Source organism: Boeremia exigua (assembly GCF_020726555.1).
Source record: "Boeremia exigua strain MPI-SDFR-AT-0100 chromosome Unknown C7974scaffold_8, whole genome shotgun sequence".
Classification (NCBI taxonomy): Eukaryota; Fungi; Ascomycota; class Dothideomycetes; order Pleosporales; family Didymellaceae; genus Boeremia; species Boeremia exigua.
Window position 1 is genome coordinate 516,439 of NW_025763525.1, and position 21,171 is coordinate 537,609.

The 21,171-nt window shown below is 57.5% G+C and overlaps 8 protein-coding genes across 8 annotated transcripts; 4 read left to right on the forward strand and 4 right to left on the reverse strand.

The window, feature by feature from the left end:
- Positions 1–954: 954 nt before the first annotated feature.
- On the forward strand, positions 955–4,126 carry C7974DRAFT_361896 (uncharacterized protein; the record flags this gene model as incomplete). Its single annotated transcript, XM_046139724.1, has 4 exons — positions 955–1,284; positions 1,335–1,464; positions 1,553–2,638; positions 2,903–4,126. The coding sequence occupies exons 1-4, from the start codon at positions 1,262–1,264 to the stop codon at positions 4,124–4,126; spliced, it is 2,463 nt and encodes an 820-aa protein (XP_045995270.1). The 5' UTR covers positions 955–1,261.
- Positions 4,127–5,186: 1,060 nt separating this feature from the next.
- On the forward strand, positions 5,187–6,266 carry C7974DRAFT_414572 (uncharacterized protein; the record flags this gene model as incomplete). Its single annotated transcript, XM_046143808.1, has 1 exon — positions 5,187–6,266. The coding sequence occupies one exon, from the start codon at positions 5,187–5,189 to the stop codon at positions 6,264–6,266; it is 1,080 nt and encodes a 359-aa protein (XP_045995271.1).
- Positions 6,267–7,326: 1,060 nt separating this feature from the next.
- On the reverse strand, positions 7,327–8,673 carry C7974DRAFT_414573 (uncharacterized protein; the record flags this gene model as incomplete). Its single annotated transcript, XM_046143809.1, has 3 exons — positions 7,327–7,490; positions 7,593–8,247; positions 8,317–8,673. 3 exons carry the CDS (start codon positions 8,671–8,673, stop codon positions 7,327–7,329), a joined length of 1,176 nt encoding a protein of 391 aa, XP_045995272.1.
- A 286-nt stretch (positions 8,674–8,959) lies between these two features.
- Positions 8,960–10,436, reverse strand: C7974DRAFT_425644 (vacuolar ATP synthase subunit D). The gene is made up of 4 exons (XM_046144485.1): positions 10,388–10,436; positions 10,248–10,336; positions 9,298–10,193; positions 8,960–9,247 (listed from the first exon to the last, which is right to left on the reverse strand). The coding sequence occupies exons 1-4, from the start codon at positions 10,417–10,419 to the stop codon at positions 9,164–9,166; spliced, it is 1,101 nt and encodes a 366-aa protein (XP_045995273.1). The 5' UTR covers positions 10,420–10,436; the 3' UTR covers positions 8,960–9,163.
- Positions 10,437–10,577: 141 nt separating this feature from the next.
- Positions 10,578–13,030, forward strand: C7974DRAFT_212725 (uncharacterized protein). The gene is made up of 3 exons (XM_046137000.1): positions 10,578–10,710; positions 10,760–11,199; positions 11,253–13,030. The coding sequence occupies exons 2-3, from the start codon at positions 10,764–10,766 to the stop codon at positions 12,953–12,955; spliced, it is 2,139 nt and encodes a 712-aa protein (XP_045995274.1). The 5' UTR covers positions 10,578–10,710; positions 10,760–10,763; the 3' UTR covers positions 12,956–13,030.
- Positions 13,031–13,627: 597 nt separating this feature from the next.
- Positions 13,628–17,779, reverse strand: C7974DRAFT_425646 (von Willebrand factor type A domain-containing protein). Its single transcript, XM_046144486.1, has 2 exons — positions 15,859–17,779; positions 13,628–15,812 (listed from the first exon to the last, which is right to left on the reverse strand). The coding sequence occupies exons 1-2, from the start codon at positions 17,413–17,415 to the stop codon at positions 13,752–13,754; spliced, it is 3,618 nt and encodes a 1,205-aa protein (XP_045995275.1). The 5' UTR covers positions 17,416–17,779; the 3' UTR covers positions 13,628–13,751.
- A 280-nt stretch (positions 17,780–18,059) lies between these two features.
- Positions 18,060–19,760, forward strand: C7974DRAFT_435004 (pseudouridine synthase; the record flags this gene model as incomplete). Its single annotated transcript, XM_046145030.1, has 1 exon — positions 18,060–19,760. The coding sequence occupies one exon, from the start codon at positions 18,060–18,062 to the stop codon at positions 19,758–19,760; it is 1,701 nt and encodes a 566-aa protein (XP_045995276.1).
- Positions 19,761–19,807: 47 nt separating this feature from the next.
- On the reverse strand, positions 19,808–20,705 carry C7974DRAFT_425648 (GPI-GlcNAc transferase complex, PIG-H component-domain-containing protein; the record flags this gene model as incomplete). The annotated part of the gene is made up of 2 exons (XM_046144487.1): positions 20,299–20,705; positions 19,808–20,118 (listed from the first exon to the last, which is right to left on the reverse strand). The coding sequence occupies exons 1-2, from the start codon at positions 20,660–20,662 to the stop codon at positions 19,808–19,810; spliced, it is 675 nt and encodes a 224-aa protein (XP_045995277.1). The 5' UTR covers positions 20,663–20,705.
- Positions 20,706–21,171: the final 466 nt, after the last annotated feature.

A 21,171-nucleotide genomic window follows, 5' to 3' on the forward strand; every position in this document is an offset into this window, starting at 1 on the left:
TGGACGAGAGGGGAAGCAAGTTGCTGTTTGGGGACGGCTATGCAACCAAAATGATTGTCTGCAGCGCCCGATATTGCAGCTGTTTCTGGCAGTGCGTCTCAGCATGTCTTGGGCTGCTTGAGAGCTCCCGGTCGACTGGCCAATCAAGCCGGCAACTTCACATGATAAGGAACAGAGCAAGTTGCACGCCATCGACAGGATCGCCAATCACGCGAACGCAGCAGCGATGATACCTTCATCATACATAGTACATATATTTGCATAGTCGAGGATGCAGTTCGTGCGTGAATATACTAAGCAAACACGGACGAACCCCACTGATCTCTTCCGAGGTCGAAGCTTCAAGCGCAGATCACGTGCGGCACAGTACTCCCAATGGCACGCGTCCAGCAATCCCTTCGAGAAGACAGCCAGCTTCTAGCGGTGAGGGCGGCATGGTGCGACAGAACATGTCCGAAACTGCCTGTGGCGTGCAGGTCTGCCAGGCTCAACAAGCGTGCAATTGGCGGTGTGCTGCACGACGGACAGAGAGACGAGCAGGTCCGAATGTTGGGACGTCGGCCGCAGGAGAAACACGAAACATGCTGCTGTTGAGCGCGACGTCTGGCAGATCAGCCAGGCAATCAAGTGAAGCCACTGTTTCCTCCCCGGGCGACTCCTCATGCTCCGGCTGCACGACGCGATGTCGATTGGGCGACGTGCAAATGACGCACATACGGTGGCCATGTGAGACGCTCGTGCGCCTCCTGGGAGCTGGCGGGGCTGCTGCTGCCCGCCTGTCAGAGCGCCGCGACGGCCGTGGGCGCATTGGCAGCAAATAAACATGACGATGCACGTTCGGTGGAGCTGCAATTGAACCAGATCCACCGGCGAAGGATGGCCAATTTCGTCATCGCACATGCGCTGCTGCTGCCGGCTGCGAGCGGCGCAGTCGCTCGCCCGCAAACGCGAGCTAGAGCTGTCTGCCATGGCAGAGTGCGCCGCTGCAGCGCTGGAGCCTCGTCTACACTGCTCTCCACAGCTCTCACACCCCTGAAACCGCGCGCCTGTCTGTCCCGTGTAGCAGCGCCCTAATCTTGCTGCCGCGAAATTGTTGCAAGTCATTGCAACACTAGCCCTCGGAAGCGCCGCACAAGCACAGCCACTTGAGCATTAGCTTCTGCTCCTTCTTCCCCAACCACCTCCTCACTGCTTGCGATCAAGACAAGTCTCACCCATCGCGCAACCTCGCAACCTTATCGCACGCCCATCTCACGCCGCCATGGGCAAATACACATTCACATGGTGCGTGCCGTGCCTGCTACGCTACGGCGCATTGTGCTCACATGCTGCAGGGAACACGACGCTGAAGACGTCTACGTGACCGGCACCTTCGATGACTGGAAGAAGACAGTCCAGCTAGAGAAGGAGGGCAGCGTCTTCCAGAAGTCTGTCGAGCTCCCCAAGCTTAAGACACAGTACAAGGTATGCTCGCCGCTCGCCGCGCGCCACGCGTCTGCCGCCTAGGCAGCAGACAGCAGCCCGTCCGGACCTTGCTGACAAAGGCGCGTAGTTTGTCGTCAATGGCAACTGGTGTATCAATGAGAGCGCGCCCAAGGAGGACGACGGTCATGGCATTGTCAACAACATCCTCCTCCCCGAGGACATTGTAGACGCGCCCGCCCACACTCTCTCCTCTGCCGCGCCCGGGTCGTCCACAGCTGCGCTCGCCGGCGCTGTCCCCAAGGAGAAGGATCTCGAGAAGAGCAAGTCGAACGAGTCCATTCCTGGCGCGTTCCCCATGACCCCGACACCTGGCACCGAGCAGCGCCAGTTCATTGACCCCATTCCTGCTACTGCTGGCTTGGGCAACCCGATCAAGCTCGCGCCGGGCGAGCCTGTTCCTGCTGCAAGCACACTTACCGACAACACAGTAGACTCCACGGTCAACCTGAAGGGCGCACCCGAGGAGGACGACGATGCTACGGTCAGCGTTGCGCCTATTCCCGCAACCGCTGGCGCAGGTAACCCGATTCACCTTGCCCCGGGAGAGAAGGTACCTCATCCCAGCACTCTGACCTCCAACACCATCAACAGCACCGTGACGACCGACGAGGCCTCATACAACAAGCCAGACTCGCAGGCGCCCCAGCTGCCTCCTGTGGACATCACCCCCCAGTCCGAGAGGCCCGCGAACGGTGGCATGTTCAGTCTGCCTCCTCAGCTCGGCAACCTTGTCCCCGAGTCCAGCTTGCCTATGGGCGTTGATGCGCAGGTTGAAAAGGACACCGGCGTTCACATCCAATCTGCTGCTCCCACAAGCTCTACCGCTGCTCTTGCTGGTCTGGTCCCTAAGGAGCCTAGGGGCGTACCTGAGGTCGTGACTGAGAGCCAGAAGGAAGCCGGCTTTGCCCCCGAAGCAGCCGCCAACTCAGAGGCTGTCCAGGAAAAGAAGGAGGTTGAGCAGGAGCTTAAGGAGACAATCCCAGAGAAGACCGATGCGGACAACGACCACGCTCCTGTCATTGAGGCCGACAAGTCTACTAGTATTGGCGAGAGTGCCGGTGCCATTGCTGGAGGCGTGGCTGCTGCTGCGACTGTTGGCGCCGGCCTTTTCACTGGTGCCATTTACGCTGCCAAGGAGAAGACCGCTCAAGCCGTTGGCCTCGACAAGGATGCCACTGTCGGCGAGACCGCATCTGCTGTTGGTGCCACCGCAGTGGACTCAGTTGGTCTGGACAGCTCCAAGACCGCGACTGACAACGTCTACCTGGCCAAGGATAAGACTCTCGATGCGGCCGGTCTCGACAAGTCTGCTACAGCGACTGATAACGCGATCCTCGCGAAGGATAAGACTCTCGATGCAGTCGGTCTCGACAAGTCCGCTACAGCGACCGACAACGCGGTCCTCGCCAAGGACAAGGCTGCTGATGCTGTTGGTCTGAATGGCTCCGCTGTCGGCACTACCGCTGCCGGTGATGTCCCTGTGGTTGTTGCCGAGAGCCAGAAGGAGGCTCACGTCAGTCCTGAGGCTGCCGCCAACGCTGAGGCTGTCAACGAGAAGTCACAGCTCGAGCAAGAACTCCTGAGCCAGGTCCCCAAGTCTCAGGATCACGGAGAATCAGCGCCATCAGTTGCTGTTCCCGCTGTTGTCTCAGACAGCCAGCGCGAAGCTCACGTCAGCCCTGAAGCTGCCGCGAACCCTCTCGCTGTTACTGAGAAGAAGGAGGTCGAATCCGAGCTTCTCAAGTCTGTCACCAAGACTGATGAATCCGGTGAGCATGCTCCTGTGATCGCCGCTGCCTCTTCCGTCCCTACAGCAGACTCGACGACCGAGCTCCCTGTTCGCTCAGTCCCTGATGTTGTAGCTGAGAGCCAGAAGGAGGCGCACGTTGCTCCTGAGGCGACTGCGAACGCCGAGGCTGTTGCGGAAAAGAAGGAGCTTGAGTCTGAGCTCCTCAGCCAGGTCAAGAAGACCAACGAGTCAGGCGAGCCTGCCCCTACTCTCGCCGCTGCCACCACTGCCATTGCACCAGGCGCCAGTGGTGCCGTCCCCAAATTGTCTGAGTCATCTGAGCCTCTTTCTACCAACTATCAGCCCGCTTCCGATGAGGAAGTCAAGCGTGCTCTTGCTGGCACCAACGACGAGCCCTCGACATCGGCAACCGGTGCTCTGGACACTCCTACTTCGGCGCCCGCTCAGACAGAGACGACCACCTCGGCTACTGAGTCCGCCACCACTCCCAAGGTTGCTGAGCCTGCTGTTTCTTCTAGCAAGGCCGACACAACGACTGCCCCCACATCTGAGGGTCTCAATGCTCCGGCTACTTCGGCTGCTCAGACCGATGCTACCAAGGCAGCGGCCGAGCCGGTGAAGGACGACAAGGAGGGTCTGTTCAAGCCCACCACACTCGAGCAAAAGCAGCCTACTATTACCACTGGCACCGAGACCGGCACAACTGAGGCCACGAGCCAGGGTCTTACCGCACCCGAGACTCCTCAGAAGGACCGCAAGGATTCCGATGTCTCTCCCAAGGGTACCCCAGGCAGCCAGAGCCTCGCGTCTAACTCCGTTGCTGCTGACAAGAAGGCCAAGAGGCGATCGTTCTTCGGCAAGCTCAAGGACAAGCTCTCCGGCAAACACTAAGGTTGCTGTAGTTGTCCTCGTACATTGAAGGTCCTTACAGACGACCTTGGTGCTCGCTGTTATACCCGAGGGTTGGGATGCCGTGTGGCTCTACCTTTCTCTGTCTATTGTTGGTCTTACGGGGTTGGCTTTGTCTGGTTTATACCATTTCCGCGTCTCTGTTTGAGATTGTTTTGCTCTAGTTTGTCGAGTTTCGTGGCTTCATCTTGCATGCATTTAGGGTGCATGTGTGGAGAGGCCATTTCGTACAGTGGGATTTCAGGTACTTAATTCGCTAATGTAGATGCATTAGACTCGTTTTGCAATCATATCTCCTATCGCGTGTTCGATAATCAATTCCCGGATGGTGACCGACTTTTGGTGTTGCTATGGAAATTCGCTTCACCTGCAGGCTGGGCAACCCCTGTCGGTTGTATACGTTCTCATAACACAACGATGCCCAACTACACTGGACAGCGACTCACTCACAACATCAGAGATTTTTAACCAGCCTACATCACCACTTCAAGTCTCTCTCTTCATGCACTTTCACAATGTCTAACCCCAACGCGCGCACAATGCTAGTACCACAACAATGTTCACACACAAGTCGCCCCCATTTTCGATGCACAGTATGGCGACTCGCTTCTCACAAATACGCATTTTGCCCGAGTCCGCTCGATCAACAAAGAAAGATCCATTCAACTACGCTTCAAGCCCAGCCAAATCAACCAAGAGATCGATCTTCTCTGCGCAGCAAGTCCGGCACTCCATGGCACACACGGCGGCAGAGTCTCAGCAGGCTGGGACTCGTCGACCACACTACTACGCACATCTCCAAAAAGACTCAGATAGGTCCAGTCCAGGTCGTTCCCGTACTCTACCGACGACACCTCGCAAGGATCATCATCAGGATCGGCACCGGCGGGACGAAGCAAATATGCTGAAGTCGTTGCCTGGGTGCCCGCCTTCGAAGGGGATGGATCCGAACACTGGACGGCACTCTACATCTCATGGTCCTCGTCAACAGCAATCTCACGTAGAAAAGGCTCGGACAGCAACTCCGCAGGCGCAGGCTCGCATGTCTGAGATGTACAGTATGATCGATGACTATCTGGCATGGAACGGGTCCTCTTCTGATCTCGAACCTCTGCGTCCCGACAGCGCAGGGACTATGTTCGTCGACTTTGCTTCCAACGGCGAGATGGAGATCTCCTACCGCAGTGGCTTGAATAAGAAACTCCCGACCCCACCTGTGCCATCAAAGAACCCAGAACGGACGAAATCCACTCCTTTGCGCCACGATACGAGTGTCAAAGAAAACGTTCGCCCGACTGCACAACGAAAGGAACAACGAAAAGTTGAGCAGTCAAAGCCACTTCCTACCCACCCATCCGTTTCGTCACGCCACGACTCAGTCATGTCGTCAGGAGCCAACAGCGAACGAGCAACCACCAACCAAACCCACCACCTCCCCCGCCTATCTTCGCAAACCTCCTGGCACATCCGCCCTCCCTCCCGGAATCGGCACCCGCCGCAAGTTCACGCCACCCAGCGCCCACCCTCGCGCCTCGCGTCACCCACCCCACCGCAAACCGCCTCCTCCACCTCCTCCTACGGCGCATACACCGTCACCCAACCCTGCGGCCTGACAATGCACTTCCAGCCGCCCACCTCACGTTCCAGTACCCCTTCCCAAGCCTCCCCAACCCCGACCCCCCGCCGCGCCTACATCCGCGGCCACGACCCGCCCACAAACTACACCTACACCTACGACGGCCGCACCATGCACATCCACCGCTCGCCCACGCCGTCGCGCCCGCTGTCGCGCACGTCGGAGTACTTCGACATCGCCGCGGGGAGCTATGACTCGCCCAACGTGAGCCAGAACCCTGCGCGCGCGCCCTCGAAAACCAAGTCCAGGGCGGGGCCAAGTGGGAAGCCGCTGCCGCCGCTGCCGCGTGCGCCGGGGTGCGACGATTTGCCGGAGCCGCCGAGGGGCGATGCGGCGCGGCGCCGTAGAGTGCTGGGGTTTGTGAGGAAGTTGCTGGGCAGGTTGGATCAGATGGGTGTCATGGGGGATTTGGCGCAGAGGCGGATGGGACGTCCGTCGCCTGGGAGTGAGGTGGAGTCGTGGGCGAAGGGTGGCTATGTCGTGTAGCGAGGAGGATGGTGGGGAGCAAGAGGAGTGGTGGGCAGGGAGTTGGTAGGAGTTGCTTTTGGTACTTGGAAGTCGATAAGAAACAAGCCATAATAAGTGTGCCCGTCATTCAAACTGAGACGGGTGCGCAGGCATGTTTCGAGGTCGAGGATAGGCGGCAGATTTAAGAGAACGTGGTTAGTGATGGACGCGTAAGAGCCTGTTACAAGTTTTAGAACAGTCGAAGCCTTTTAACAGAATGATACCCGGTTTTTTGCAACGTTTTACATTGATTTGCGGACTTTGTATGTGTGCTCGAAGTGCCTTGCCTTGCACCACCGCTGACGTGCAACATGTGACCCTCCGTGCTTCCAGTGCATGTTTCCACAGTATACGACACCTATGAGTCTGACATGGTCCGCTGTCGACCCGGGAGCTACAAATTGCAACTCCCATGACCGGTCCTTTCCGTCAGACTCACTTCAGCTACTGTACAATCTTGTAGTTACCTCCTCACTTAAGCTCCCGCGGATACATTCCCAACAAATACGCTTCGTTGCTCACTCCTGAATCTTGCATCTTCCGACGCGTGAAGTTGGCTCGTATTTCATTCGCTTGGACGCGACTTATTTGATTCGCATCGCAAAGGTAACGGGCGAGACTGTGAGCGTAGCGACGTTCAGCCCTTGCGCGAGCATCGATGATTTTTCGGAAATCGAGCGTGTTCCCCGTGCATTGCGTTGACAAGTATCTTGTGCTGCGCTCCTGGTTATACGCACGCTCTACGCTTACTTTAGCTGCACGCAACTCCGCAGCCTGCGCTCGTAGAAAAGTTTGAACATTCTGCGCTTGTGCCTTGTTGTTCGGCCTTTTGCGCTTCGACCGAGATGGCAAATTGTTGGGTCGAGATGGCAGAGTGTTGGGTCGAGGTAGCAAAGTGTCATATCGATATTGGTTCGGTACTGGACGCGTATACTGTCTGTTCCTGACGTAGAGGCGGCGCGCGGGGCGGTGGAGAGGGACCTCGTCCATGATAAAGTCTACAATATCAACACCTAGATTGACTTAGCAAGGTCACAAGCTACAGCACGCTCACGCTCCATTCTTTCCACTTGCCTGTTGGATATTGTCGCTCATTTTCCAGCCGAGCTTTACCACGATCGTACATGGTGTCAATCTCCATGCGTCTGAAACCCTTGCGAACGAGAGCTGCCTTGAACTCTTTCATAAGGACTTGAAGCACATCTAATGAATGGTTAGAAGAGAATCATTCTGCATATGATCACCGCTTGTGTGATACTCAGGTCACCGAGACGAGTCCTGGGGGTAGGGTAGAAGAGCTCTCACCGATGCCTTTATCATTAGCTCTTGCCATCCGGAACCTTACGTCCATGTGGCGCCCAGATGTACCGAGCGAAGAAGGCTGCGGATCACCCTCCCCTACGAGCATCGGCACATGACCAAGAACCACATGCTCCGGAAGGTATCTGTGTGGAAGGTAATCCTCTTGAAGGTGATACTCAAACCACTTGTATGCGTCCGATGGGTTTCCCCAGACAGCATAACAAATGAGCCGACGGTAGCCCCAGGGTAGCAGTCTACCTCGCGAGAGCTCGAAAATACCTGTTTGCACTATCTTGTCAATGCGCTCAATGATGTCCCACCTGTAGTCGAACCCGTCAAAAAACTCCACAAGTTCTGGATCCACCTTCGTGCGGAGTGGTCGATATGGGTAGTTGGTAGGTAGTGTGAAGTATTCCGACTTCACTATGCCATCAATGTACCTGGCAGGTCTCGTGTAGCCACGCAGGAAGAACTTGTACGCCTCCAACGGTGACGAAGAGTTCATTTGCATGATGGTGTCGCGGCCCTCGGGGTATTCGGTAATCTCGGGATGACTGCGTAGAAATTGGTCAATTTCAACGAGAAATCCATTGGAGATCGACCTTTCCGCCAGATACGATCGCAACTCGGCATCGGCATCGTCAACGAGCGAGCGTGGCTAGTTGCTGTCAACGACCATGATATGATACACCCTTTAACCTCGGATGCCGTTTCTTGGTGAGCTTACTTTGTAAAGCGAGCCGCTGTGTGGTCTCTCCGCCCAAGGTACGGTCTGCTCACTATTATTGAAGTCGAATCGCGCGCTCCTCGAAGCTTGACCAACGCCGGCTACCTGCGGCACAGGATGAGGTATCTCGTAGCCGCCGCTGTCGTCGTCGCTGATCACAACTGGCGAATGACGGCCACGCTGATCATGCTGTGAATACTTTGGGAGTGTTCGGTCGACCAACTCGCCTCCAACCCACCAGCGTTGAGCTTCGTGCTGCGTGGAGCTAGGAATGGCTGAACCACTGCGGTGAGGTAGCAGATCATATGGGTCCTCACATCCGTATGGACCATGTCCCTTGCTGTTGTAATTTGTCATCGCTGTCGCCAACTTTACCTGTTCACAGAGCGCAATGCCGACGCCAGTATGCGTGAGCTCGAAGCGGGGTGGCGAAAGCAGTAATTGAAAGTGCGCTGGGCGTGTGCAAAGACAGAGCGCAGCTGTAGGGTATGAGGTGGCCAATCCGAGGAGGATCGAGGTGAGAGTGAACTTGGCTTGGTCCACAACAACAAACAACGGGAAGGCACGCGTCCAGAACGCGGTACGCGTCAAACATGACCTGCGAAGCAACAAGCTCACCACAGGTGAAGTGAAGTGAGTGAATGGCAAGGAGCGCGTGCAGAAATCGATGAGTGAAGAAGTCGTCACCTGCCACACAGGCAGCTGATAGCAAGTGAGAGGGCAAACAACGCATCACGATCATGTACATTCTAATGAATCGAGTCTGGATATACGAACCGAACCTTGACGCCACCCAATACGCTGCATGGTCAAATCAAATATGCTACATGTGCGCTGCACGTTGCGCTTAGAACACACTGATGTAGTTACCAATGCGCTCTTTCTGGTTTTGCGCGATGCACTCAGATATCCAGGTAATGTTGCGGATTTCCTGTGATGTGTTAGCCGTACGTGACAGTTGATCCGAGGCGGGGAAGGTACCTGTTCGCGGAGCTTGACCCACGCATAAACAACAGCGTGCGTGAACTGATGGGTGAAAGCCAACTTCGAGATCTCCATCTCTTTCTGGTAGAACAAGTCTTCCAAGCTCTTAGACTCTCCGCCTGTGCCACCCGACATGTTACCAACGGCGCCGCCACCACCCTGGCTAAGTCCGGTCTGGTCGAAGAAGCTCTTGTACTCTGCAACACTCTCCACAGCAATGCGGACGCCCTCGACATCATCTGCTCGTGAAAGCATCATAGTTCCCTCTGGGTGCAGTTTGCCAAGAGCTGGGTACAGCTTCTTCCTGTCTGCCTTGGACAGCTCGGTGCCGAACGAGTTCAGTGAGATGTTGATGCTCCTGCGATCGGCCTCGAACTCCAGAACCTCAGACATGACATCTGAGGTCGGTGTTCCAGCAATCTCCGAATCGGTGTTGATCCAGTTGTGGAAGTCCTCGAGGTAGTTCTTGTACAGCGTGTTACGGATGATCTCGATGTTCAGTTCGTCCAAGTCTTGGTGGCTGAGCGAGCCTTTGAAGTAAGGCGCAAGCGGGGTCTCGATCAAAACAGAGTTGTAAAGCTCTTCGATATTTGTGGCCACGCACAGCACTGGCATGGTCTCGAACCAGCCAAGAGGATGGCATCTCTCCAACAGCTCGCGCGTGTCCCTCTCGTGCAGCGTACCCGTAATCAGCAGCGCAACATTGTCGATCATGTAGCCGTAGGTCAGGTACTCCATGAATTTCGAGAGCGAGCCGGTAGCGTTGGCCTGGATGTAGCGGAACTCGGCGACAAGCTTGTCGGTGGTTTTGGCGGCGAGCGCAGATGTTGACGGGTTGGGAGGCAGGGAGGCGAGGAAGTCCCCATACGCTGGCGAGAGCTGCAGCTTGACATCTGCATGTTGATGTTAGATAGACCAGACGAGTGCGCGACCGCAGCGAGGCTTACCGTCGATGGTCTCGCATTGCGTCAAGTTGCTGTAGTTCTGGCTAGTGAGCAGCGCATTGCGGTAGCCGCGCACAACGCCCTCGATGTAGCTGTTGAGTAGGTCAGAAGATGCAGTAAATGGCCGCAGATGTTGCACGTACCCGTATTTGACGTTGTAGAAAAGGCCCTCCATGATGCAATGGTGTAGAGTGCTGCAGCAGGAACCCAGTTGCCGTCATGGTGTTGCTGGCTGGGCATTGATGACTAACCACAAACGGTTCTGCCATTGTTTTCCGCCCTCGCCGAACCCCAATAAATACTCGGCCGAACGCGACTTCCTCCTCGACATCGCACTTTCGCACTTTCACCCCAAGCTTTCAAGCTCTGCAAGCACTCACCACACCGCTCCGCTAAACGCGCCTGTACTCTGTACACCTCCGATTACTCTGAACTGCTAGGCAGCTACGCGACAACTCACTGCCTTGTAAGTCACTTCCTGCAGCTGCATCACGCGCCTGCTGACTTCACTGCAGCGCAATGTCGACCCGTCGCACGCGTCGCACCGCCGCGACTGCGGAGATCACCGAGGAAATCATCACAGTCGAGACGCGCAGCAAGCGCACTCGCCCCGCTTCTCGCAAGGCCGCCGTCTCCAAGGCTTCCAAGACCGCAAAAGACACCACATCAAGCTCGCGCAGCAACGCGCAGCCCGCAGCGCGTCCTGACGCGGTCGCGTCCACACCAGCCCCCGCTCCAGCAACAACATCCGCCGCCACACCAGCCCCCGCGACAAACAAACGCCGTCTCCGCTCCACCACAGAAGCTGCGTCACCACTACGTGCCCTGGACGAGCAGCCCGCAAAGAAAGCACGAACCACCTCCAAGAAGGTGTCCACGCCCGCGCCTGCTCGTGTTCAGGAAGCGCCTGTCGAGGAGGATGACGATGAAGAGACCCCCATTTTCTTTACCAAGAGTGAGCTCCTACTTTTTTATCCCACCTGATCACACTAATATTCCCTTCTTCAGGCTTTGACCACATTGCGCATGAACTTCAGATCTCTTCTCTGAACGATCGTAATGCGGGTCTTCAAGCAACCTGTGACACTCTGCGTGAGGAGAGAGACAGCGCTCTCGCTGAGCTCACCCTTCTCAAAGCTCAACTTGCCGATCTTCAGAACGAACTCCGTCAATACACTGAACCGCAGATCTCTCCCGCCAAGGCTAATTCACCAATCCCAGAATTCGACTCCTTTGATGTCGAAGAACCAGAGCCCGCTAAGCCATCATTCATGACTGGTGACGCGTCTGCAATGGCCCTTCTCCGACACGTCCAAGAGGCGTCCAGACCTCCTCCAACCGTGTTGCCTACATCACCTGCATCACCTGCCTCACCGGCATCTCCGCAGTCACCAGGCGTGGAGATTGACGATATCCCCGCCGTCGAGTCGCCAACCCCAGCACGCGACGAGAGACCCTCGACTCCCTCCAGGAGCTTCTTTGGCACCTTCACTTCGTCGTTCTCGGTGATCAAGAACCTGTTCGGAGCTTCGACACAGGCACCCCCAACACCAACACCATCCCGACGACCTCCACCCGGCTCTATGACTGAGGTGCTATCAATGCCTCCCACCCCAGTCGGCGAGCGCCCAAAGCGTCCCGCCAGGAGGCCAAAGAAGCAGAGCCGCATGGTCAAAGCACTTCTCCAGGGCGTCGATCAGCAAGACATTGACCAGGCTACGGCATGGGCCAAGCAGGTCGCTGCCGAGCTTCACAAAGACTCTACCTCTGGCGACAAACGCAAGCGTCTGGAGGTTCCCGTCCTATTTCGCGACCTCAAGCACTTCCCTGCCAGCAAGCCATGGCAATCGGGTTTCAGCTTCCCCGAAGACATTCTGGACCTCGAAGACGACGACGTTGTTCCAGCCTGGGCTGTGTACACATCCATGATCGAAGAGGAGCACGAGACCAAGAGGACGAAGACTACTCACGCCAACTCTGTCGAAGATGACATGCCTCAGTCACTCAACGACCGTTTTGGTGCCTTTATCGACCCTAGGCTGGACTTCCACCCTCGCCGCGCTATCGACCCCTCACCGATGTTCGATAGCACACTTCGTCACCAAGAGGGCGTCAACATCTTCACCGCGATGCACGGTCATGAAGCCGCTGCCAGCGATCGTGAAGCTTTCCAGCGTGAGATGAAGGCTGGAGGAAGCCAACACCGAGCCCACTTCGAGAAGTCCACTGTCCAGAACTCCGAGGACCTACGAACACATGATCCTGGTCACGGCTCGTTCAGCGTTCCAGAATCCGACTCAGAGGAAGAGGAGACACCTCGTGCCAAGCCTGTCTGGACACAGGCACCACCACCCGCGCCCACTCCGGCCCACGTTTCCTTGCCGAATGCTACCCACAATGAGGAGGTTGAACGTCAACGACAGAAATTGATGAAGCACACCCCACACAAGCCCAGCCGACTCCAGCAAGTCAGCTACCCTTCCCCAAGCCTCATGTCTGACGCCGGCGATTCACCCTTTAAGAACAACGAAGCCTTCGGCGAGATCCCCGAGATTGAACCCCTTACGTTCGACGACGATCCAGAGCTTGCGGCAGCTTGGGCTGCAACTGACGTCCCTGCGGGTATTAAGTACTATTATGACAAGATGAGCAACTGGTCAGTGCCGCAAGTGACATACGAATCTGAGGAGGAGGACCTCTCGCCCGCCTAGAGGCGATCTCACGACTTTCACGAATCATGTTAAGATACCCGGTCATTTGCATAGGGCAGCGTTGGCGAAGCATTCAAGGTGGTCTGTTTTTGAAAAGGCTTTTGCCTGTGTTCTGCGGTTTTTTGGCCAGGCTTTCGCCTGAGGTACGATTATTGTGGCCGGGCTTTTGCCTGATGTGCGGTGTTTTTGGCCAGGCTTTCGTCTGATGAACGGTGTTTTTGCAAAGGCTTTTGCCTAGTGGTGGTACGGAAAGGTTCTGGCCTCGTGCGGTGGATCAGAAAAGCGTTTACCTCATGTACTGTAGTTTCTAGATCACGCCCTCCTCCACCGGGCTGAGAACCCCTCGGTCGAGCTTGTCCGCAAGGACTCGCTCCTGGGGGTGATCTCGTCTGGTGGAGGTTGGGCAAGATGTAGCGAACGATGAGTAACATTTCACAGCACCTGAACTGCAGAGTGATGGCGGAAGAGTGATGTCGTGATGTCGGGTGTTGGGTCTTGCGGTACGGCCACCTTGGTCAATGGAATATACCCAGGCAGCTGCATGCAAAGTGATGTTGGTCAGTGGAGTTGGTCAGTGAAGACGTCTGGCTCCACGTGAAAAGTGCAAAGCTGGGCCGTTTGAAGACTATACGGATGTTCACAGACTTGAGAAGGGAAGAAAGAGTCATTGATTGTTCATTAAGTTATTACCAAACACAACTCAGACCGTGTCTCACCATACCAGCCACCCTCCAGTCCACTCATTTACACCATATCCCCTTCCCATCTCCACGTACTCCCCTACGCCTCTCGCCCTCTACGACTCTGCAGTCAACAATCCCTCCGCCAGCCCGAGAATCCGCTCAACGCCCCCCTCTAACCCGGCAACGGCACCAGCGCTCTCGAGCCACACCTGCGCCTTCTCGATGACGAGATCCCATTCGCCCGCGCACGAGGCGGTGCGCTGCAGGAAGAGGATTGCGAGGGCGGTGGTGAGCGCGTTTTGCAGTGCGTCCGTGGGCGCGGGTGCGTCCGCTGGCGAGGCGTGTGCGTCTGCGGTCTTCTCCGTCTTCTCGTCCGCCAGCTTATCTGTGGACACGATGGTGAGTGTGTCAGTGGCGCTCAGCGACTGCAGCGCCTTCTCGAACGCCGCGTCCCCAACGCCTAACAGCCTCAGCAGCGCCGACGAATGCAGAAATGCGCCGCTGAACTCCTGGTGCGCGAGCACGCGCGGCCCGGGCTCTGTCTCTGCATCCTCCAGCGCTGCTGGGGGACTCGGCGAGCGGGCGGCCATGCCGAACGACATTGGCGCGTACCCATGAGATGCCGGCGCGAAGCCCGGCGAGTTGGGCCCATAGGTTGGGGATGCGAGTGAGTAGCATGGCGACGTGGGCGAGTAGCCTGGCGACGGCGGCGAGGGGGATGCGGGTGCGTAGCCTGGAGACGTGGGTGCGTCGCGCGGCGACGTGGGTGCGTAGCGCGGCGACGTGGGTGTGAAGGCAAAGGTGGTGGGCGCGTAGTCGAGGGATGCGGGTGCGTAGCCTGGAGACGTGGGTGCGTAGCGCGGCGACGTAAGGTTGTAGGCAAATATGCTGGGCCCAGGCGGAGGACCGCTACCAAGGAAGACCGGGGAGACGGGCGTGTATTTTGGGTTCGGATTGCCCATGTCGTAGGGGGTGGCGGCCCCCGAGGTGGCCCAGAGATCGGAGTTGGATCTCCCACTGGCGTCAGGTTTAGACAATTCAGCAGAGGCGCGGCGTTTGTTGGTGGTGGTGCTGGTGGTGCTGGTGGTGCTGGTGGTGCTGGGTGCTGGGGCGCGCACCATTTTCAAGCGGTTCCGCGATTGCTGCTCGCAAATCATAAGGCTCATCTGGTAGTCCTGGAGCGGGTTACCGGTGGGAGGGGGGAGCTGGGAGCGGAGAGCCGCGTGGGCAGTTGATTCTGAGTCAGAAGTCATGTGGAAATCCAATGTCGTACCCTCCATTTCCTGTATAGGGGCGTGGTCATGCGAGCCGTGTGCAACAGGGGCGTTGCTGAGACTGAACAGGTTCTGGGACTGTCCAGAGATGATATGTTGCGACATTTGATTTGCTGGAGGGAAGGTCCACTCAGCAGTACTCTTTCCCGTCTGTTGCGACATCTGATTTGCTGGAGGAAAGGTCCACTCAGTAGTACGCTTTCCCGTCTGGTGCGATAATTGATCTGCTGTAGGAAATTTCCAGTCGACAGTACGCCTGTTTGCCTGTCCTTGCATCTGCTGGGCTGCCCGCTGCGACGCTGCATCCCCCAAGACCGAAAATGGGACCGGCGACGCCTGTTCCTCATCTTCCATGAACTCCCAGTCCTGCTCGTCGGCGCCTGTAGTCGCCTTCTCAGTAGCGGCCTTCTCAGTAGCCACAAACGCGCACCACTTTCCGCCGACCTGGAACTGCACACCAAGCCGCACAGCCTCACGCTCGACCATGTCGCTGAAGCGCCCCTCGAAGCGCGTCTTGAGCAGCTGGCCGTCGGCGTCGGTTGCGGAGGCGAGCCAGCCCCGGCCTTGCTCGAGCTCTGAGATGGCTTTCTTGGCGGCGAGTTGGTGGATTGTTGTGCCGGGGGCGGCGAGGACCTGGATGGGGATTTCGAGCTCCAAGGGGCCGTGTGCACTTGTGCCGCGCAGTACCACGGAGGTTGGTGTCGCACTAGGTGCTTCGGGGCCGAGTAGGAGGTAGACGGTTGTACGGTTGAAGGCGAAGAGGGGCGGGATGGACTGCGGGGCTTGTATGATGTTTGGAACGGATATGACAGGGAGATGAGCGTGAACATCATCTTCAGTCGGATCTGGCGGTGTATGAAGATCCTCGGAGAACAACGAAATTGGTTTCTTGCCTTTCGCCTGGTCTGCGTTAGTTTGAGTCTGGCAAACGGCTCACTGTACTTACGCTATCAGTGGCGCTCGCCTTGTTATTTAGGTCGAGCTTAATTTTCAGACTGTCTGCTACCTTCTCGACGATCTCGAAGTCATCATCCCCTTCGGCAGTCGAGTACTTGACCTCAAGTGTGTAATCGTTGACATGCGGCGACAGAGCACCCTTGAGCATTCGTACGACCTTTCCAGTCATCTTCTCGCCGTCCTGTACAGACTGCGAGAAGCCGTTGCCTGCTTTCGCTATGCCCTCGATGAGTGAGTGCGAGACACCACTCCCGATGCCCAGAGTAAAGACACGGATGGGGGCTTTGCTCTCGTGAACTTGTTCGTTGAGGTAGTGGAAAATTGCCTGCTGGTCCCATATCTCACCATCAGTTAGCAGGATGATGTTCAAGGGCATATCTGTGTAGCGATTCTCGATAGTCGCTTTGATAGGCGCGAGCATCTCCGTACCACCAAAGCTGGCTCGAAGGCCCTTGGCTTGATTGATGGCTTGTGTAAGTGTATCTTGGCTGTAGGAAACACTCCTAGGGTAAAAGAAAGAGTAGTTGCTGCCAAAGGAGCAGATGTTGAACTTGACTCCAACTGGGAGGGACCTCATAAACACTTGGAGTGCCTCTCTGACGAGTCCCATGTTGCCATCCATGCTTCCGCTCTGGTCACATACAAACACGACTTCTGGCTTCTCCGAAGGAAGGGCGAATTTCGGGACAAGCGTGGCCATGAGTGCTCGGTGGTTCGGAACAGAGGGATGTGTCTCGAGGATGGCTTTTGGGACGCCAGTGTCCTTCGCAACGACCTGCAAGACGAAGTCGGTGTCCAAACTGGCGATGCCGAGGGTCAATGTGGCTGATGCTCTGTCCATTGAAGGTGCAGCGTCCGGGGCAGCGGACGTCGTGCCCATGGACATGGATATGAAATGCGATGGTGATTCCAATTTCTGGATGAAGGATCTTTCCGCTGTCTCGACATCTACAGTGATGGAAAGAGTGCCGTCCATCTGCGGGAGGTTCTGCAAGTTGGATCCATTGTTTCTGTACCGTGGGCAGATTCTGGTAGGGATAGTAAATCTAATGCCATCGACTTCCATGTCATGCTTAAGCTCGCCAAGGTAGGTGACGTTGACAACCACTCTCGCACTCGGCGGAATGTTACCGATGGTGGTCGTAAAGACATCGGAAGCATCAGGCAATTGTTCGAGCAGGCCAGCTATCTCACCTCGCGCGATAGCGTTTTGGTAGACGGCTTTTGCCTTTCTCTTCTCCTTGACCTCACCAGTAATGAGTCGATCGCCTACATGGCAAGAGAATCCCACGACGCTCACTCCATCGTACAGTGGAAACGCGTAGCGGGCTTCCCTGATGCCGCGCGTGGTAGATGGATTGACAAAGGTCTGTTGGAGCACGGTACGGGATGTGGTGGCAAGGATGTTGGCATGCACTTTGACTTCTACCTGGGGAAGGTAGTTCTTCTCGCCGGTATTGGAGAAGGAGCCATGGCGATAGAGACCATGGTAGTAGAGACCACAAATTGGAACGTCATGGGCAGAACCATGAGCGTACATTGTCATGTTTCTGCTTTTTTTTTTGGTTTGTTTTATGTAATTGCAGTTCAGTCCGTGGAGACAGTTCTGGATGAAATTGAAATTTCAGATTGGTGACAGCAGTTCTGGAGGAAAAGCGTAAAGAGAAAAAACAGGACGGCAAGGAGATATTTATGTTCAATTGACTGTCGCCGACTAGCTCCATACAGAGGCCTCCCAGAGGCAGTGCTGCTTGGCTCAGTCATCAGGCCAAATGGGGCCCGTGTCATGGTCGGGCCAATCACAAGGGCAGCATTGGTGAGGATACGAGGTTCGAAGTCTGCTCGCCACGGTCGAACGTTACTGAGCGCTTGGTCAGAGATATCTTGTCGAGAGAGATAGCGGCGATAGATGAGGGATGTGGGCGACGATGAGACGGACAGAGATGGTACTCTGTGGACAGTCGCGCTAGCTGGACCCTGCATGAGCGGCGTCATGGTGGAAAAAGATGGTGACTCTGCATGCCACCTGCAATGCGGCCGCTGCTCGCCCCGCTGACCCCCGCGAGCGCCTTCCCCGAGTTCCAGCAAGCCCTGCACCGGCTGTTCTGCACGCGACGCAGCTTCCACAAGCTCTCCCGGGTGGCATTGCGCGTGCAGCGGGCAGAAAGAGCGCCGGCGGGCAGACAAGTCATGGCCGAGGGGTACGCGAAGTGGACGCAGCAGCAGCTGATTGCGCGCATCCACGAGCTGGAGCAGGCCGCACAAATACCACCCGCCGCAGCCGTCCCACCACAGGATGACGGGTTGCCAGTGCCGTTTCGCAAGCCGGCCAAGGCGCCCCCGAAGGCGTTTGATGCGTCCAAGTACAGCACGCGGCTGATTGCGCTGAAGTTTGCGTACCTGGGCCAGAAGTACAACGGCTTCGAGCACCACAACAACAACAAGACACCGCTGCCGACAATTGAAGAGGAGCTGTGGAAGGCACTGATCAAGACGCGCGTCATCAGCCCGACCGTGCCCGAGGGCAGCGACACGGACTACAGCAGAGTCGACCGCAAGACGTTTGCCGCCTGGGACCGCGATGGCGCTGATATCAATTGGGACGGCTGCGAGTACTCCAAGTGCGGCCGCACTGATCGCGGCGTCAGCGCCTTTGGCCAGGTCATCGGCATCCGCGTGCGCAGCAACCGCCCGCTGCCCAAGCCCGCGCCTGTGGAAGAGGGCAGCGCAGATGAAGAAGCGTCAGACCGGGAGCCCGAGCCAGAGAAGAAGCCCTTCGACGACCTGACAGATGAACTGCCGTACATCCAGCTCCTCAACCGCGTCCTGCCCCCCGACATCCGCGTCTACGCATGGTGCCCGAACCCGCCCGCCGACTTCAGCGCGCGCTTCTCCTGCAAAGAGCGCCGCTACAAGTACTTCTTCACGAACCCCTGCTTCGCCCCCGTGCCCGGCGCTCCCGGCCTCTATAACCCCGCGTCCGGAGATGCGCCAATGCGCGAGGGCTGGCTGGACACCAAGGCCATGCAGGAGGGCTGCGACCGGCTGACGGGCCTGCACGACTTCCGCAACTTCTGCAAGATCGACGCCTCGAAGCAGCTCACCAACTTCAAGCGCCGCATATTCCACGCCTCCATCGACGAGGTCTCGCCGCTGTCCATCCCGTCGTTCCTGCACCACGACGCGCTCACATCACCATCCGCCGCCGACCAGCCTAAGATGTACGCCTTCACCCTCCACGGCTCCGCCTTCCTCTGGCACCAGGTCCGCTCCATCATCAGCATCCTGTTTCTGATCGGCCAAGGCCTCGAGAGTCCTAGCCTGGTCACCGAACTGCTGGACATGGACAAGAACCCCACGCGCCCCAAGTACGAAATGGCCTCGGACGCCCCGCTGGTCCTGTGGGACTGCATCTTCCCGCACGCCGCCGAAGTGCAGTCCAGCGACGAGCGCGAGCACGGCTACGAGGACCGCTTGCAGTGGGTCTACGTCGGCGACGCGGGCGGCGTCGAGCCTAAGAGCGGCAAGACATCGTCATCCATGGGCCGCGGTAAGTGGGGCCGCGGCGGCGTCGTTGACGATGTGTGGGAGGTATGGCGCGGCAACAAGGTCGACGAGACGCTGTCTGGGTTGTTACTCGACAGAATCGCGGGCCTAGGCGATAGCACGCTGGACAAGGAGGCGTCTGGTGAACAGACCGTTGGTATTGTAAAGGGCGGGCCGCGCGTGTTTGACGGAGGAAACTTCGCCCGCGCGAAGGGGAACTATATACCCGTGATGCAGCGCGAGCGCCAGGAGCCGGTCGAGCTCGTGAATGCGCGGTACGCACAGAGAAAAGGCCTCGACCCCAACCGCTACAAGACCGCGCGCGACGACGACGCAGGCGAGTAGTGTAGTCTTACGAATAAAACAAACGATACCCACAAACCATATAACGCTCACTTCCCCCCAGCCCCGCTCTCTCTCCCCCTCCCCTCGCCCTCCCACAAACACCCCCGCGCCCCCCGCCAAACCTCCTCCAGCATCGCCCGCCGCGGCAGCAGCTCCGGAAACACAACCACCACGTCGCCCTCCCCGCGCACCACAATCGCCAGGTAGAATCGCACCTCGAATCCGCGGAACGCCTCGTGGATAATCAGGTCCTGGATCTCGGACGAGGGGATGAAGCGGCGGCGTGCGGATTGCAGGTACGTGGGCGGCGAGGTGGAGAGTTGGATGCCGAGGTGGGTGAGGATTGTCAGGGTTTCTTCTGGAAGGTGTTAGGTATGCTGTTCTCCGCGAGCAAGTGAGAGATTTGTGTTGTGTGGAGGGAGGGAAATGGGAAGGGGGGAGAGCAGGTGCGAAGGAATAGGGCAGAAAGCGTTGAATGCTGAATGCCGAATGTTCGATGCTGATTGCAATATGCTATGATCACATGATGCAAACTCACCAGTATACCCCCTCCGCACCACAACCCCCAACACCCCCCCAGCCCCCGCACACACATACCCCCACCCCCACCCCCTCACCCCCTCAACCACCCTCTGCGCCCACACCCCTACCTCCCCGTTCTCCTTGAACACTTCCGCAGCACCATACCGCCCCGCGCTCCACTTCGCCCACACCACCCCAACCGCCGTCAAACCCAGCAGCACTCGCAAGAGGATGTTCATCCAGTGCAGTGCATGTGCGCCCAGTGTCGTGCGCGCGGGCCGCGTGGTCACGGTGAAGGAGACTGTTGCGCGGGTGGGGGAGGTTGTGTGGAGGGTTTGCGGGGCGGGGGCAGTGAGGGTGGCGAGGAGGGGGAGCAGCATATTGATTGCATTCGGATTTGCGAGGATGTTGAGGTTGCTTATTGTGGATGTTTGAGGTTGGGTTATGCGGGATTGGTTGGAGGGTGGCCGTGGTTGGCAGGTCGGGGTGGCGCGCAGGGGTGGGCGGGAGTAAGCGAGACGCAAGGCGAGGTGTGGGGCGACCCGCTGGAAAGTTTGGCACTTGGCTGCTTCGCTCTACCAACACCGACGGCAACACTGACATCGACACCGAATATCGCCATCACTACCACTCTACTAGACGCTCTCGCTGTATCCACGCAATCTCACATAGCACCACGCCCTATCGCCCCGCGATGCCGTCACCCGCTCCCGAACAGGGCGCAGACCGCGCCGACCGCGCCTCCCCCAAACCACGCACGCGCTCGCGCTCGCCGCGCCGCAGCCGCAGTCGCAGCCCTGCGCCGCGCAAGCCAAAGTCGTACTCTGGGTTGAAGTGGAAGAACGATAGTAGGGGTGAGAGAAGGAGAGATGGAGGGAGAGATGAAAGG

Excerpts from the sequence above, each read along its gene's own strand:
- C7974DRAFT_425644 (XM_046144485.1), bottom strand. The coding sequence starts at position 10,419 with ATGGAGGGCCTTTTCTACAACGTCAAATACGG. Across the intron at positions 10,337-10,387 it reads TTCTACAACGTCAAATACGG|CTACATCGAGGGCGTTGTGC; the intron begins GTACGTGCAACA and ends CCTACTCAACAG. Across the intron at positions 10,194-10,247 it reads GCAATGCGAGACCATCGACG|ATGTCAAGCTGCAGCTCTCG; the intron begins GTAAGCCTCGCT and ends ATCAACATGCAG.
- C7974DRAFT_212725 (XM_046137000.1), top strand. The coding sequence starts at position 10,764 with ATGTCGACCCGTCGCACGCGTCGCACCGCCGCGACTGCGGAGATCACC. Across the intron at positions 11,200-11,252 it reads CCCCATTTTCTTTACCAAGA|GCTTTGACCACATTGCGCAT; the intron begins GTGAGCTCCTAC and ends TCCCTTCTTCAG.
- C7974DRAFT_425646 (XM_046144486.1), bottom strand. The coding sequence starts at position 17,415 with ATGACAATGTACGCTCATGGTTCTGCCCATGACGTTCCAATTTGTGGT. Across the intron at positions 15,813-15,858 it reads AGGCGAGCGCCACTGATAGC|GCGAAAGGCAAGAAACCAAT; the intron begins GTAAGTACAGTG and ends AACGCAGACCAG.